This window comes from Phalacrocorax carbo, chromosome 14, assembly GCF_963921805.1.
Source record: "Phalacrocorax carbo chromosome 14, bPhaCar2.1, whole genome shotgun sequence".
NCBI classification, from domain to species: Eukaryota; Metazoa; Chordata; class Aves; order Suliformes; family Phalacrocoracidae; genus Phalacrocorax; species Phalacrocorax carbo.
This window is the reverse complement of record NC_087526.1, coordinates 7,621,351-7,633,609: the sequence shown is the minus strand read 5'-3', so window position 1 is coordinate 7,633,609 and position 12,259 is coordinate 7,621,351. Positions and strand designations below refer to the sequence as shown.

Below are 12,259 nucleotides of genomic sequence, written 5' to 3'. Positions count from 1 at the left end.
CCTATTAAGGATCAAATTACAAAGAAAATATCAATCTGGTTTCTAATCCAACAAACACAGGATGAGAATTGCTTTTAAACATTTGGCTTGTTATGTATGATGATTTTGGTAGCATTAGTGACTAAGGCTTACATCCAGAAAGGTATTTAGGCACATGCTTGTTCCTAGATTCCTGTGTGGATTTGTACCTCTGGTCTGATTTTCAGCTACGCTAAAGCATCTGTTGGTCCCGTGCCTTTCAGACAGGCTCTGCAGGTGGGCAGCATGCTGGAAATGAAATCTCCAGTACTTACCTACGCAGTTTCACTGAATTAAAAACGCATCATTCATTGGATTAATTCTGCCTTTCTAGCTTGGTCATGAACAAATTTTATTTTCTCTCAAATGTATCCTACAACTCGAAATTGTTGCCCAGCCAATGGCCGCAGATAACCCTGCTCTGCAGCCCAGGAGCGGCTCTCCCCGTTCCCCGGCCGTTGCATCAGGGCAGCGGTGTCTCCTCGGGATCACGCGGTGCTACTCTGGAAAATGCTGCCTAAGCACCTTTCTCTCCCTGTAAATGTTTCATGTCTCGCAATGTAAAGTGACTTTGTAAAAATAGCACCTTCTTACTCAACAAATCTGCTCCCTGTGTGTCTTCAAGTCACGTCTTCTTCCTTTACTGGCAAAAATGAATGTCTGTTCCCGTCAGCACAGTACAGCTGATAGGGCTGGGGAAAAGGGAGTTGCATTTTGCTTTGCTTCAAATGCCAGCAGCTAAGTTCTGATTGAAGAACCTTGTGCCAATTTTGAAGGCAAAGGAGGACTATTTGGCTCTGAGTTTTAAGGTGGCATTGCTGAGAGACAGAAAAAAAACAGGTCTTTGGTTGGTGACCTGGAAATCTGATGTGGAAATCAAAATTCCTGATGTTCTTCCCACAAATTGAGTCAGAGCATTTGCAGCAAAAAAATACGTGGCTACTGCAATGGTACAGAGTATTGGGAATTAAATCTGTGGTTTTACTCAGTTTTGATTTACCTATATATAAAATATTGGCTATAAGTGCACGTGCCTCGCACTGGTTGTCTAACCTCTATTAGTGTATTTTAATAATCAACTGCTATTCAGAAAATATCAAATTATCCAAAACTATTTGCAGTTTGGTTTCCCCAATGCTGTCTTTATAAAGTGTGCCCTTGCATAAGGATTCACAAAGTCTTTTTGTTTTGCAATTTTAATGTGAAAATTCATCATCTTCACTTGGGTGAAAGTTTTTAATTATGAATTTCAAAATTTTGAAAATAATTAGAGCTGAGTGGTCAGCAGACTACTTCTCAGTGACATCATCTCTGTTTCTGGAGAGGTCTTTTCAAAGTATTATTACAAGGTTTTAAAGATTCTAATAGAAAAGCAGCAATAAAATGCCATATTCTGAAGTTGTAAAATTTTGCTTTGCATGTTTATGACACCTGTAGCAGACCTGCAGATAGATGTTGGCCAGCTTTTAGACTGAATCTTTATAGGATACAAAGGAGTTGCACATTTAAGTGTTAACGTATTTAAGTATTTAAATATATGACTGGAAAAAGATTAATTCTTTGGAATATATGAAAGGGGCAGATCATGTTTTGAGAGGGAGGAAATACAGGAGCTGAAGAAAGGGAAAGGACAGGCCTGAGCACCAGAAGTTAAGTGTTTCCAAGAAAGTTAAAACTTCAAGACACAGGCTTTTTTTTATTATTGGCATTTTCTTGTTAGCTATAGGGTTTTGGAAGGCAGTTGTGAAAGAAAAGCTTTCGTGATCGGAGCCGATCAGTGATTTAAGGAATCATAGCCTCATTGTTTAATGTCATTCTGTCCCGCCAGCCCTGGCATCCCACAAGGGGCTTCTGTTTAAGTCCTCATTATTTTCTCTCTCTTAATAATCATTTCCATTTCACTCATTATGGCGGACACATTTCTACAATGCTTTCTTTTCTTTAAAAAAAAAACAAACACCAAAGACAACAAATATATATATTTAAAAAAAAAAAAAAAAGCCAACAGCAAAACTACATCTCACTGCTGCTTGGAAGTGCTCTTGGTTTCTAATGGCTGGTGGGGAAGGACTGCGTGGTTTCCAGAATGACTCCTCCTGCTGTCTCCTTTTTGTCTTTGTTTCAACGTGTTTCTCTGAACAGTCAGAAGGTCAGTTTGAAAGATCGTGTCTTCTCCAGTCCCCGCGGTGCTGGCACCAAAGGGAAAGGCTCTCCACAGGCTCAGGGCATCCGGAGGTCCCCCAGCGCTGACCAGAGCATCGAGGACAGCCCAAGCAAGGTGCCCAAGAGCTGGAGCTTCGGAGACCGCAGCCGAGCCCGGCAAGCTTTCCGCATCAAGGGAGCAGCGTCACGGCAAAACTCGGAAGGTGAGGGCTTGGGGTGCCATGCCAGACCCCCAGATCCCCAGCTGGCCCCAACGTACTCTCCCTCCCCACCTAAGAAGGGCAGAGCTGCCAGCCAGGGTGCTTACATAAGCCTCCTTCCCCTTCCAGTCCTTTAGCTTGGACTATAATAAAAGATAAGATAACCTCTGCTGACACCCGTGATAACGTATGTATTTATGTATACAGGGATGGGGAAGGAGGAAGAGTCAGGCATCTAGAGATGGATGAGAGCTGCAGTTGGCATTGCTGGGTGTCACCATAGGACATCTTGGGAAATGCTCCCATGGGGATGCTCAGCAAAGATTTCTCTGCTGTCCCTGGTCTGACTTGCCTTTTCTCGTGCAGCACCACCATGGGAAGTAGTAACGCGTTGTCTTTATTCCTCCCTCTCCCAAACCCAGAAGCAAGCCTTCCCGGAGAGGACATTCCTGATGAGAACAAAAGCTGCAACTGTGAGTTTGTAACGGAAGATTTGACACCAGGACTGAAAGTCAGCATCAGGGCAGTGTGGTAAGAGAGGGAGAGGGGAAAACAGTCTGCAAAAATAAATAATAGTAAAAAAAAAAAGAAATATAAAGTCCAAGCAGAGGTGGCGAATGCTGAAATGTCTGTGCTGCAGGCTGTTTTTCCCCTGGGTGGCCTGCCCTCCTTTACAGAAAATTCTGCCAGAAAGAGCAATTTTTGCTGAGGGAAGGAATAAATAGAGAAACAGGAAAATCCCCTGCAGGGATGCATCCAAATGATTGTTCTCACCAGCTTTGAGGTTTAATGCTGACATTTATAGAAGTGGTGCGGAGAGGACACTCGCACAGCTGATAGTCCAAGGGGCGTCGGGGACCCCGTGTTGCAGACAGGCCTTCAGCCACGAGCCCCCGCAATCCTCTTCCCCTTTCCTATTGCCCCATTCTCTCCCAAACCGGCAGAGTTGGGATTTATTCCATTTTCCTTCCAAAGCAGCTCCCTGTGGTGTTTTTTGTCTGCCACTAAGCAGATCAGGCTGCAGCCCAGGGACTATATTTTGCCTTTCCTCTCCATCTCCTGCAGCATTATGAGATTTCTCGTCTCCAAGCGCAAGTTTAAGGAGAGCCTTCGGCCCTACGACGTGATGGATGTCATCGAGCAGTATTCAGCTGGTCACCTGGACATGCTGTCCCGGATTAAAAACCTCCAGGCCAGGCAAGAGACCCCTCTCTTTACTTTGTTTTCTCACTGTTTTTTGTTTATTGTGGAGCTATTGCAGGAGAGAGACACTTTTCTTTGCAGCTACAACTTACTCTTTTTCTTCCAAAGAGAAAGCCTTAAGGAAAACATCAATGCTTGTGGCTGGTACCCACAGGGATGAGGAGGGCAGGGACTGCAAATGGTGCTGTTATGCCACTAAGACTACCTTAGTCTTAGTGCCCACTGCAGGACATGCGCACAAAAAATCATGGCTCATCCTCCTACTTTACTTTGGGAGTTTCTGTCATTACAGTGTATCCCATAGGTGAGGCAGGTACCTATCCCTCTGGTCCTTCTGGCAGGATAGCAAAGGTTTGGTGCCCCTTAGTCTTAGGCTAATTAGTCTTAAGGCTAATGTTAGCTGTGGCTAACATTAATTTGGTACCTTTCTGGAAGTGACACAAAATAAAATCTAGCGTGCTGGTTGTAACCCTGCTGCTACAGGCAGAGGGGGCAGCAAGGAAGCAGCAGCTTCTCCGGCTGCTGGGGCCACTAAGCTGTTTTAGGAGGAAGCCCTCCTCAGATGGCACAGTCTGCCAAAAATAAGTGGAGGTAGGGATTTCTCATCCAAGCGTACCAACATAGGTGTGGTTTGGCTGAGCTGCATTTAAGCCTCTGTGCTCAACTGAGGGGAAGATGAGTTAGTTTTAATAGGGGAAGAAATGTGAAAAAGGGACAAATGGAACCAAGAAGGGCATTTAAAATTCCATTTACCACTACGATCACCCAATTATTTTTCCTGCAAAAGAAGGCAGATGAATTTGGTCCCCTGAACAGAGGAACTGAGCTGAGTCTTGTTAACTGACCATTGCTTCCTTATCCCTGATGTCCCATGTTGAAAGCCAGACTCCAAACACCAACACCCCCCCCAGCTGTGTCAGCTCAGCAGAAGTAGCCCCAGTTCCGCTGAGCTCGGAGGAGACCCAGAACACAACGGGGGCTTGGTCATAGCCTATATTCAATCAAAATAATAGCTCATTTACTTTTACACTTGGAGAGTTAAAGTATTTCCCTCCATAGCTGTGGCAGCGCACCTTCCTCTGGAAGCCATTGGGGAAGTTTTCCTTCAATTTCAAACCCATCTAGGTCCCTGGCAGAGTCAGCCAATATGCAAAAAAAATACGTGTGGGTATGCAAACAACTAATATGAACTCCAGGAATGGAACTGGAAAATTGTCTTAGGTAAAAGAGGCGCCTCTCTTCTCCTGTCAATCTCTCAGAGACCATTTTAACCCTGCTATTTTTGATGTTCAAGCAGCAGAGGTAACATTCTCAGTGTTGCTGCACGCTGTGCCTTTCCCATTTCCAGATATGTAGCCAGAAGGTAAATTCTCCCTTGTGATGGAGACCAAAATATCCTCGAGAATTTCCTCTCTTTGAGCCTCTCACCCCCGTTCAGTACAAATTCAATGATTATAGATGCAAGATGTGTAGCTGAATCTAGAGGGGGAAAAGGAGGAGGAGGGAATTTCTATTTCCTAACTTTAATAACCTGAAACATGAAGTCTCCAGGCTGCCACCACAGTGGGTAGTAAACCATTGGGTTGTCATCTCCCCTGGCTCCTAGTGAGACACCTGAGTTTTCAGCACCCTGCGCTGGTGCGGCAGATTGCCTCATTGTCCGTGCCAGTCTCCCATTGCCAGTCCTTCAAGGTGATGTGCTGCAAAGACAGCGTGGTTTGGTTGGCTGTTTTTTGGGGTAGTTGGGGTAAGGAATTGCAGCTTTCAAAGGCCAAACTGAATTCTCCTCTCCCGTGGGACTGCGAGGCTGACCTAGGCTTGGGCTGCCATCCACCCCATTTCAGGGAAGTCAGGAGGACAGGGAACTGCTTTAAAAGTGTGAAGCACCTGGATTTGGGATCCAGGGCTACCAGGCAGCTTCACTGGTTTCCCTGTCCCCACCGGGCAGGAGATCAGTGATGGTGACAGGAGCAGACCGCCTTGGAGTCATCCTTCAAAGCACTCATCATCATAGCCAGATGGGCACCAAGAGGTCCCATGGCTTGTCGCCTGGCCAGTACAACTAGAAGGGGCACCCTGTAGACGAGGTGTGTGCCTGGGGTGGCCATGGCCAACGTTGGGGCATGACCAACTGGCACGAGAAGTACAGTGCACCCATACATCAGAGCCCAGGGAGGTTGTCATGGGACAGCTCAGAGGAGAACAGATATTTTTATTTCCCTTTCCTTTAGAGATCAAAGCACTTTCTCCATGCCAGCTGAGCTCGGCAGGGCTGACTATGACCTCCTGTAGCCAGAGCTTTGGTGGATTAAAGCTGCATCCAAGCAAATTTCTGGGGTGTTTACATGCACTTTCCTCTTTAATCATTAATGTCTCTGTGACTGTGTCTGTAATGTGCTCCTTTCAGTGTTGTGTTCACACTGTCTCGTGTCTCATCCTGACACCTTGCCAACCATGGATGTCTCCCATTCACTGAGTTATACAATCCCGCAGCGTATCTCACCGACTGCAACAGCTCATGTTTTCTGAACTAGCTGAGGATGTGTTATCTAGCACTGGAACTGAAAAGAGAATGAATATGTTTTTTCATATCCAACCACCTCAATGGGATATTGCTACACATATGCAAATATATTCCAGAGGGTAAAGCATGTTGCCTGTTATGTTTGGGGCGGGGGGATCTCCTAATGATGTTTCAGTGGTGCCTAAATCTCCAAATCTTACCCCGGGGTGAGTAAGACTCTGGCTTTCGCCAACAACCGGGCAGTAGGAGAGAGCCTTTTGTTTCTAGCAGAATATATTTTCAAATTCAATCTCCTTCTCTCTCTGTTCTGTTTTTCAGTTGTTTCTTTCTGCAACTTTTCTGACCAACTTTTCTCTACATGTTGCTTCATTATGCATTTTGCTGGTGTCTTTTTTTCTTATTTACTTTGCCAGGATAGATATGATTGTGGGTCCCCCGCCCCCTTCAACTCCCCGGCATAAGAAGTATCCAACCAAAGGACCCATGTATTCTTCCAAAGAATCTCCCCAATACTCGCCTAGGTTAGGATTCACCAAAATGCCGCTTTCTCTGGATTTTTCATTTGCTTAATGTCAAACCCCTTTCATGCCAGTTATATGACGGCATTTATCACTTAGCAGTGCAGCTTGCTAAATCATGACTCAGAAGGGCTTGCTACTCTGGGTATGCTCTGATTTACTTTGAGTAATGAGCTTTCACACTAGGCAAGCCAAAGGAAAAAAAACAGGGACATTCATACAGTCATCAGTAACCATCAGTTCCTTCAGTTAGCGTATTTTCTATTTTCAGTCTTCTTCTAGGTGTTAGAAAGCAAAATTATATCTTTTTAAAATCGCATATTTTATCAGGCTATCTTCAGATGTAAAAGGTGGAATATTTACCCACAAAGCCAATATAAATTATCTACTTTCTAAAAATGAAACACTCTGCACACAAGCGAAGGAGCCTCTGCAGCTCTTTGCACTATGAAATGAGTTTACTAGAGTGGGCAAAGTAAGAATGAAGTGTTTCATACCCGATGAACACAGTGGTCTCTTTTTCTTGCTGATGCAGCTCTACCAACTGCGGAGGAAAAAACTGTGTTAAAATATTACAACCACAGGACTCGTATATTAAAAAAAAATACCCTGATTTTGCAAGCGAAAAGAAGAGCAGGAGTCAAACCCAGCCCTCAGTCATGCGGCAAGATTTTTCTCATCGCCTTTATTAAGTTATCTTCTTAGGTAAAATGGTAGTTGAAGCTGATGCCATGAGGAACATATTCTCACTGAAGTTCCTGTTTGAGGGTATTCTGAGGTCTGGTCAGCAGGGCCATAAGCTGAGCTCTATTTTCACTTTGTATTGAGACCACTGGAGCCCAAGGCGGGTATGAATATTGGCCAGAAAGTCATTTTCTGTGCACAAATAGTAGGCGATTTTTAAATGCAGCAAGCTTAGCCTCAAATATTTTTTTTCTGAATGTACTTGCCCTGCCTAAGAGCTAATACGTGACAAATCTCTTGATTTTTATTTAAGCTGCTCTGAGTAATCTTCACTAGGGGAATGTGAGTAAAAGGAATATTGAAAGCTTACCTTTTCCCACTCACCTAGCTCAAAGATTTAAAAAAATAAAGAGAATTTTCCAGAAGCTCCAAGCATTATGCTTGGAAAAAGATGCTCTCAGGAAAGCTTTTTTCCCATTTCTCCTCCTTGTCAAATGATGAGGCCCAAAACTCGTCTTTAAAATAAAATAACTTTCTTATCTGCAGAAACATTTTGATTTTAAAATAAATATACATATTCAGATGGATTTTGTTGTATTTAACCTATAAGATTAGATGTGCAACAAGCCTTCACTAGAGGCAAGATTTTCATGTGAAAGCTTGTGTCCTGTACAGAGAAAAGGTGATCAATGGATACTAGGGGAGGAGGCCTCAAACTGGGATATTTATTTTATTCTCTCTCCCCCCCCCTTTTATAGTTTCTAATACTGAGGGCCAGATTAAAATCTGCACGTGCCCACTTGTTTTTTTAATACTTTTTAAAATAATTGCTCCCTTTTTTAATGAATTGAATTTTCTCATTTCTTCTTTATTCAGCTGTGGCTGAGAGGCTCCAGAAAGAGGCATAGTACAGAAGGCTGCTGAAATCTCTGCTCCCACCCATTGACAGGCTTATGCTGTGCTTAATTTTCGGCAGCTGCATCCTCCCACAGACACCAGTGGGACTTGTGAAGTACTCAAGGTGCCTGACGGATAGGAATCAGAGCTTTGAGCAGTCCCAAGCCCAAATCCAAAAACTCTGGGTCAGGCTCTGCTGCTGCCATGGCCCTCATCATCTCAGCACCACTTGGGGACACATGCCATGGGGTCCCCATGGGCTGCACCAGCCTCTCCTTTTTAGCCTGCACACCCCTGTTTTAGCCAAATGCTGCTTAGATCATAAGAAAACACCCAGTGAAGGAAGAGAAACAAACCTGAGTGATGTCGCATGAGCTCTCTGAGCCCCGCAGATTGCATTGTGGTGCTCTAGTGACAAGGGCCCAGTTCAGCCAAAAGTTTTCTGCAAGTAGCTCCCAGCAGAGGTGGCTGGAGACTAGTGGATGCCCACGGCTGTGGTTTGGCCAAAGGTGTTTGCTCCATGCTGTACACACAGACAATTTGGATTAAATTCCCTTGATGAGCTAATTTAACATAGACTAGGCGCAATGTCTGCTCTAAGTTCTAGACAGCATTATTGGTTAAATTATGTCTAGAACAAACTTTATTGCTAAATGGGGAGGTAAGTAGCCAGTCCTGTGACATGGATGAAGGGGGTTTGGCTTCAATGCCTGGATTGTGTACAAAAAATTAAGAGATAAAGAAAAAAAAAGAAAATAATTGAATATATATTCCCAAACACTTCATTTTTATCTCATTTGAGCCGTTTGACCTTTTGATGTCTGCTTCTGGCCCGAGGGTGACATATTACACCTCTTTGCATGCACTGTTAGCATGAAGCATAATGAAGCATGAGAAAACCTGCACTGTGGCTGATGCAAGACTTTACATTTTTTTTATATCATTAGAAAGAAGGAAAGATATCAGAATTCACTTTAAAGAGCAACCTCTTTTCTCTCTCCCTCCTAAATTAAGACCCAGCAGAGCCTATCAAGGACAGCAGATGGCACAGTTTGTCACGCGTCGTTAGAAATCTCTGAATCCCCTTCTGTCATGAAGGGAAAAATACGGGGCTGATTCTTCCAAAGCCTCAGCTGAATTCTTCCCTCCACGCATGTATTCAACACAGCCAAGATAACCTTTGGGAAGGCACAAGGCTCCCAATGGGAGGATGTAGGGCAGAAGTGGGATTTGGCATCTCAGAAGATTCACGGTCCCTTGTCACGCAGTAGGAACATACACTATCCCCCTCTGCTTGCAAAGGTGGAATATGTTCTCTCTTCTTCATCTTTTGACCTTTGCTGCCCAATATGTACAAAACCTCAAACTCTTCTAAAATGGCTAAAAGGATCTGTTCATTGCAGTGCTCAGCTAGGCACGGGTGGGTTGGGAGCTCATGAGGAAATTCCTCTCTTCTCTTGTATCAGATAAGGCACGAATGAAATCTCTGCGCTTTGCTGAGGGCAGGAGTACTCTCCCCTGGTCTAACTTCTGCCATGGGAAGCAAAGGGGTGGGAGACCTCAAGCCTGGTTTCTCCCATCAGGAGAGAAGCACTTGGTTCACCACCTTCTCCCCTCTCAGCACTGAAGTCAGTGGCCCACAGCTGCCCACCGCACTGTGCTCGGTGCGGACTCTGCCTCCAATGCAAGATCTGGCTGAGTGGTTTCTCAGAGCTGTGGAAGATGACCACCTCAGCAGTCAGGACTATGTTAAAGTATAGACATGAAGGGATTGAATCAAGCAGGAATTCTCCTGGGCTCTGGTATCAATGGTATATGGGCAAAGGCTTCTGAATGCTTTATGGGTGAGCTCTGTGAAGGTCTTCAGTTCTGCTTTTAAATCACAGCAGGTCTAGAGGCAAGTTGTGTCCAGCCTGAACGTGATGGAAGAAGTCAATGCTCTTCCACTTAAGAAGTGCCAGCTGGCCTCCGGTGCTTCACATGGGTCATGTGAGGTTCATTTAATGGATAGCTCTTCTCTTAAGGACATGAAAGAGAGAAGTCCTTCCTCAAATTCTGCAAGATTAGAAATAGGGTTACACAAGACCGTATCTGCTATTATGATACTCCGTAGCATGGCAATGTTCAGTTTTCCTCTGTTACAGTCTGTCCTGCCTCCCTGCTCTATTCAGCAACCGTTGAAGGACATCTCATTTCCATTAGTGGACACATTTCAGTGTTAGTGCTGTGCTAGGTGGGATGAGGACAGAGCACCCTGATTGTTCTTGGCCTTCCACAATGTTGAGTAGCATTTAGACTTTGGGCCTCTTTAAATGCATGTTCATTGTTTTACTAGTCTACTTGCTTGTGCATACAGGAAAGGAGTTCATACAGTGACTGTACTACGCCTTGACTTGTGATTCCAAACCAAGGTAGCCCGAGGTATCCAATTTAATACCTCTTTGCTTACATGCTAACAACTTTGTCATAGGATTTCTTGTGCTGTATGTCATGTCAGTAATTGCATCCCTTGTGGGGAGTTCCTGTACATGTCAGTAATTTCCTTCTCCCATTACAAGAGAGAAATAAGGCATGCATATTCCTCACACTTGTGATTGTAGCACTTGGTGCTCCTTGTACTCCTGTGCTTATATTGCTAAGCAAAGGATCAAACATGACTTTTTAAACAGAACTTTTAAAACAGATTCTGTCGCATCCCTGCCCAAATGAAGTATCATCTGGGATCAAAGATAAGCTCTAAAATAATTGTTGGCTTATATTTTCTGTCTTTGGTGTGATGCGCTTGTCCACTTCATCTCTTTGAGACAGATCTTTCGGTGCTGTAAACTGCTGTTGCTCTAATATAAGCCAAGGGAGCCACACTGGTCCATGCCCACTGATACCTGTCCCTTAATGTCAACAGCCAACATAGGTATTAAGTCTCTGTCAAATGTAAAGAAATCAGATGGCTCTTGTGTTGTAAATAGCCTCACGTTTCATTCCTTTCCTTGGTTTTTGTTTGTTTGTTCATTTTCCCCTGTCTGTCTGTGTTCAGCTCCTTCCTTTTCCTCCTCCTTGGTGCATGGACCCATGGCCCACACGGCAGAACTGCGTAAGAAGCATTTTGAGTTTTCCACTCAAGATACCTCAACTTGGTTTCAGTCAGATTAATTAACCCTTCTTTTCCCCTGCCACCCTTATGTTTGGTGCATTATGCAAGAGTAAAGTTTGCCTGGTGTAGAATTAGGTTATGAACTGGGCTGCCACTAAGAAGCTCTTCCAAAACTGAGTTGCTCCCTGACTTTTGAGGCATGAAGAAGTTCCAGTGTTTACTCTCTAGAAAAATTTATAATTTGATGCCTCAAATAAAATTGTCTTCCAGGTTCCAGACTGGCTCTGCCCTCCTTCTTCCTCTGCATACAGAGCTGTATGTCATCCCAGGTATTTCTAGAATGGGAGCGAGGAGTTGCAAATGTAACATGTAAAGAAGTTAGTGCCAAACAACATGCCCAGTAGCTTTAGCTGCTGATTTGGCAGGAGTGTCCTCTGCTGTTACTGGCTTGGAGCCCTGCTAATAGAAAGCATCTAATGATACAGGTGTGAACAGCAGTAGCGTTGCGACAATTTGGTAATGTTTGGTGAGTTACGGCCAAATTCAGCCTTGGTGTAATTCCACTAAAACAGTTAGCACTACACCTGTTTGTCTGGATTTTAGGGCAAGCGGCTCATTTTCACGGCCGTGAGAATTACACACTTACATTTGCATCAAGGAGAGGAAACTTCTGCAAAGACTGAAAAAAAATCCCGTTGACATATGCTAGACAGAAAACTTGATCTTCCCCCAAAATAATAATTTCTCAGTACAAATAAGGAGTTAATTGATTTGGAAAAGCCAGTTAAAGAAATTCTTTAAAGTGGGTAAATTTACTGTGCATAATGTGCCTGGTTTTATCTGTATAAACAGAAATGGATAATTTCAAACTCTGCTAATACCGCTCTGAATTTTGCATCTGAATTAACACTTCAGTGCCACTGCGTGTCTGTGAGTAATTTGGAGTGTTAGTTGGGAGAGA

At 44.0% G+C, this 12,259-nt stretch overlaps 1 protein-coding gene across 1 annotated transcript in view; it reads left to right on the top strand.

The window, feature by feature from the left end:
- KCNQ2 (potassium voltage-gated channel subfamily Q member 2) overlaps positions 1-12,259 on the top strand; it is a 77,570-nt gene that overhangs the window by 53,424 nt on the left and 11,887 nt on the right. The window contains exons 12-15 of the mRNA XM_064465413.1: positions 2,161-2,384; positions 2,804-2,912; positions 3,447-3,578; positions 6,522-6,629. Coding sequence (XP_064321483.1) covers positions 2,161-2,384; positions 2,804-2,912; positions 3,447-3,578; positions 6,522-6,629 — 573 coding nt within the window. The remainder of the gene's footprint in view (positions 1-2,160; positions 2,385-2,803; positions 2,913-3,446; positions 3,579-6,521; positions 6,630-12,259) is intronic.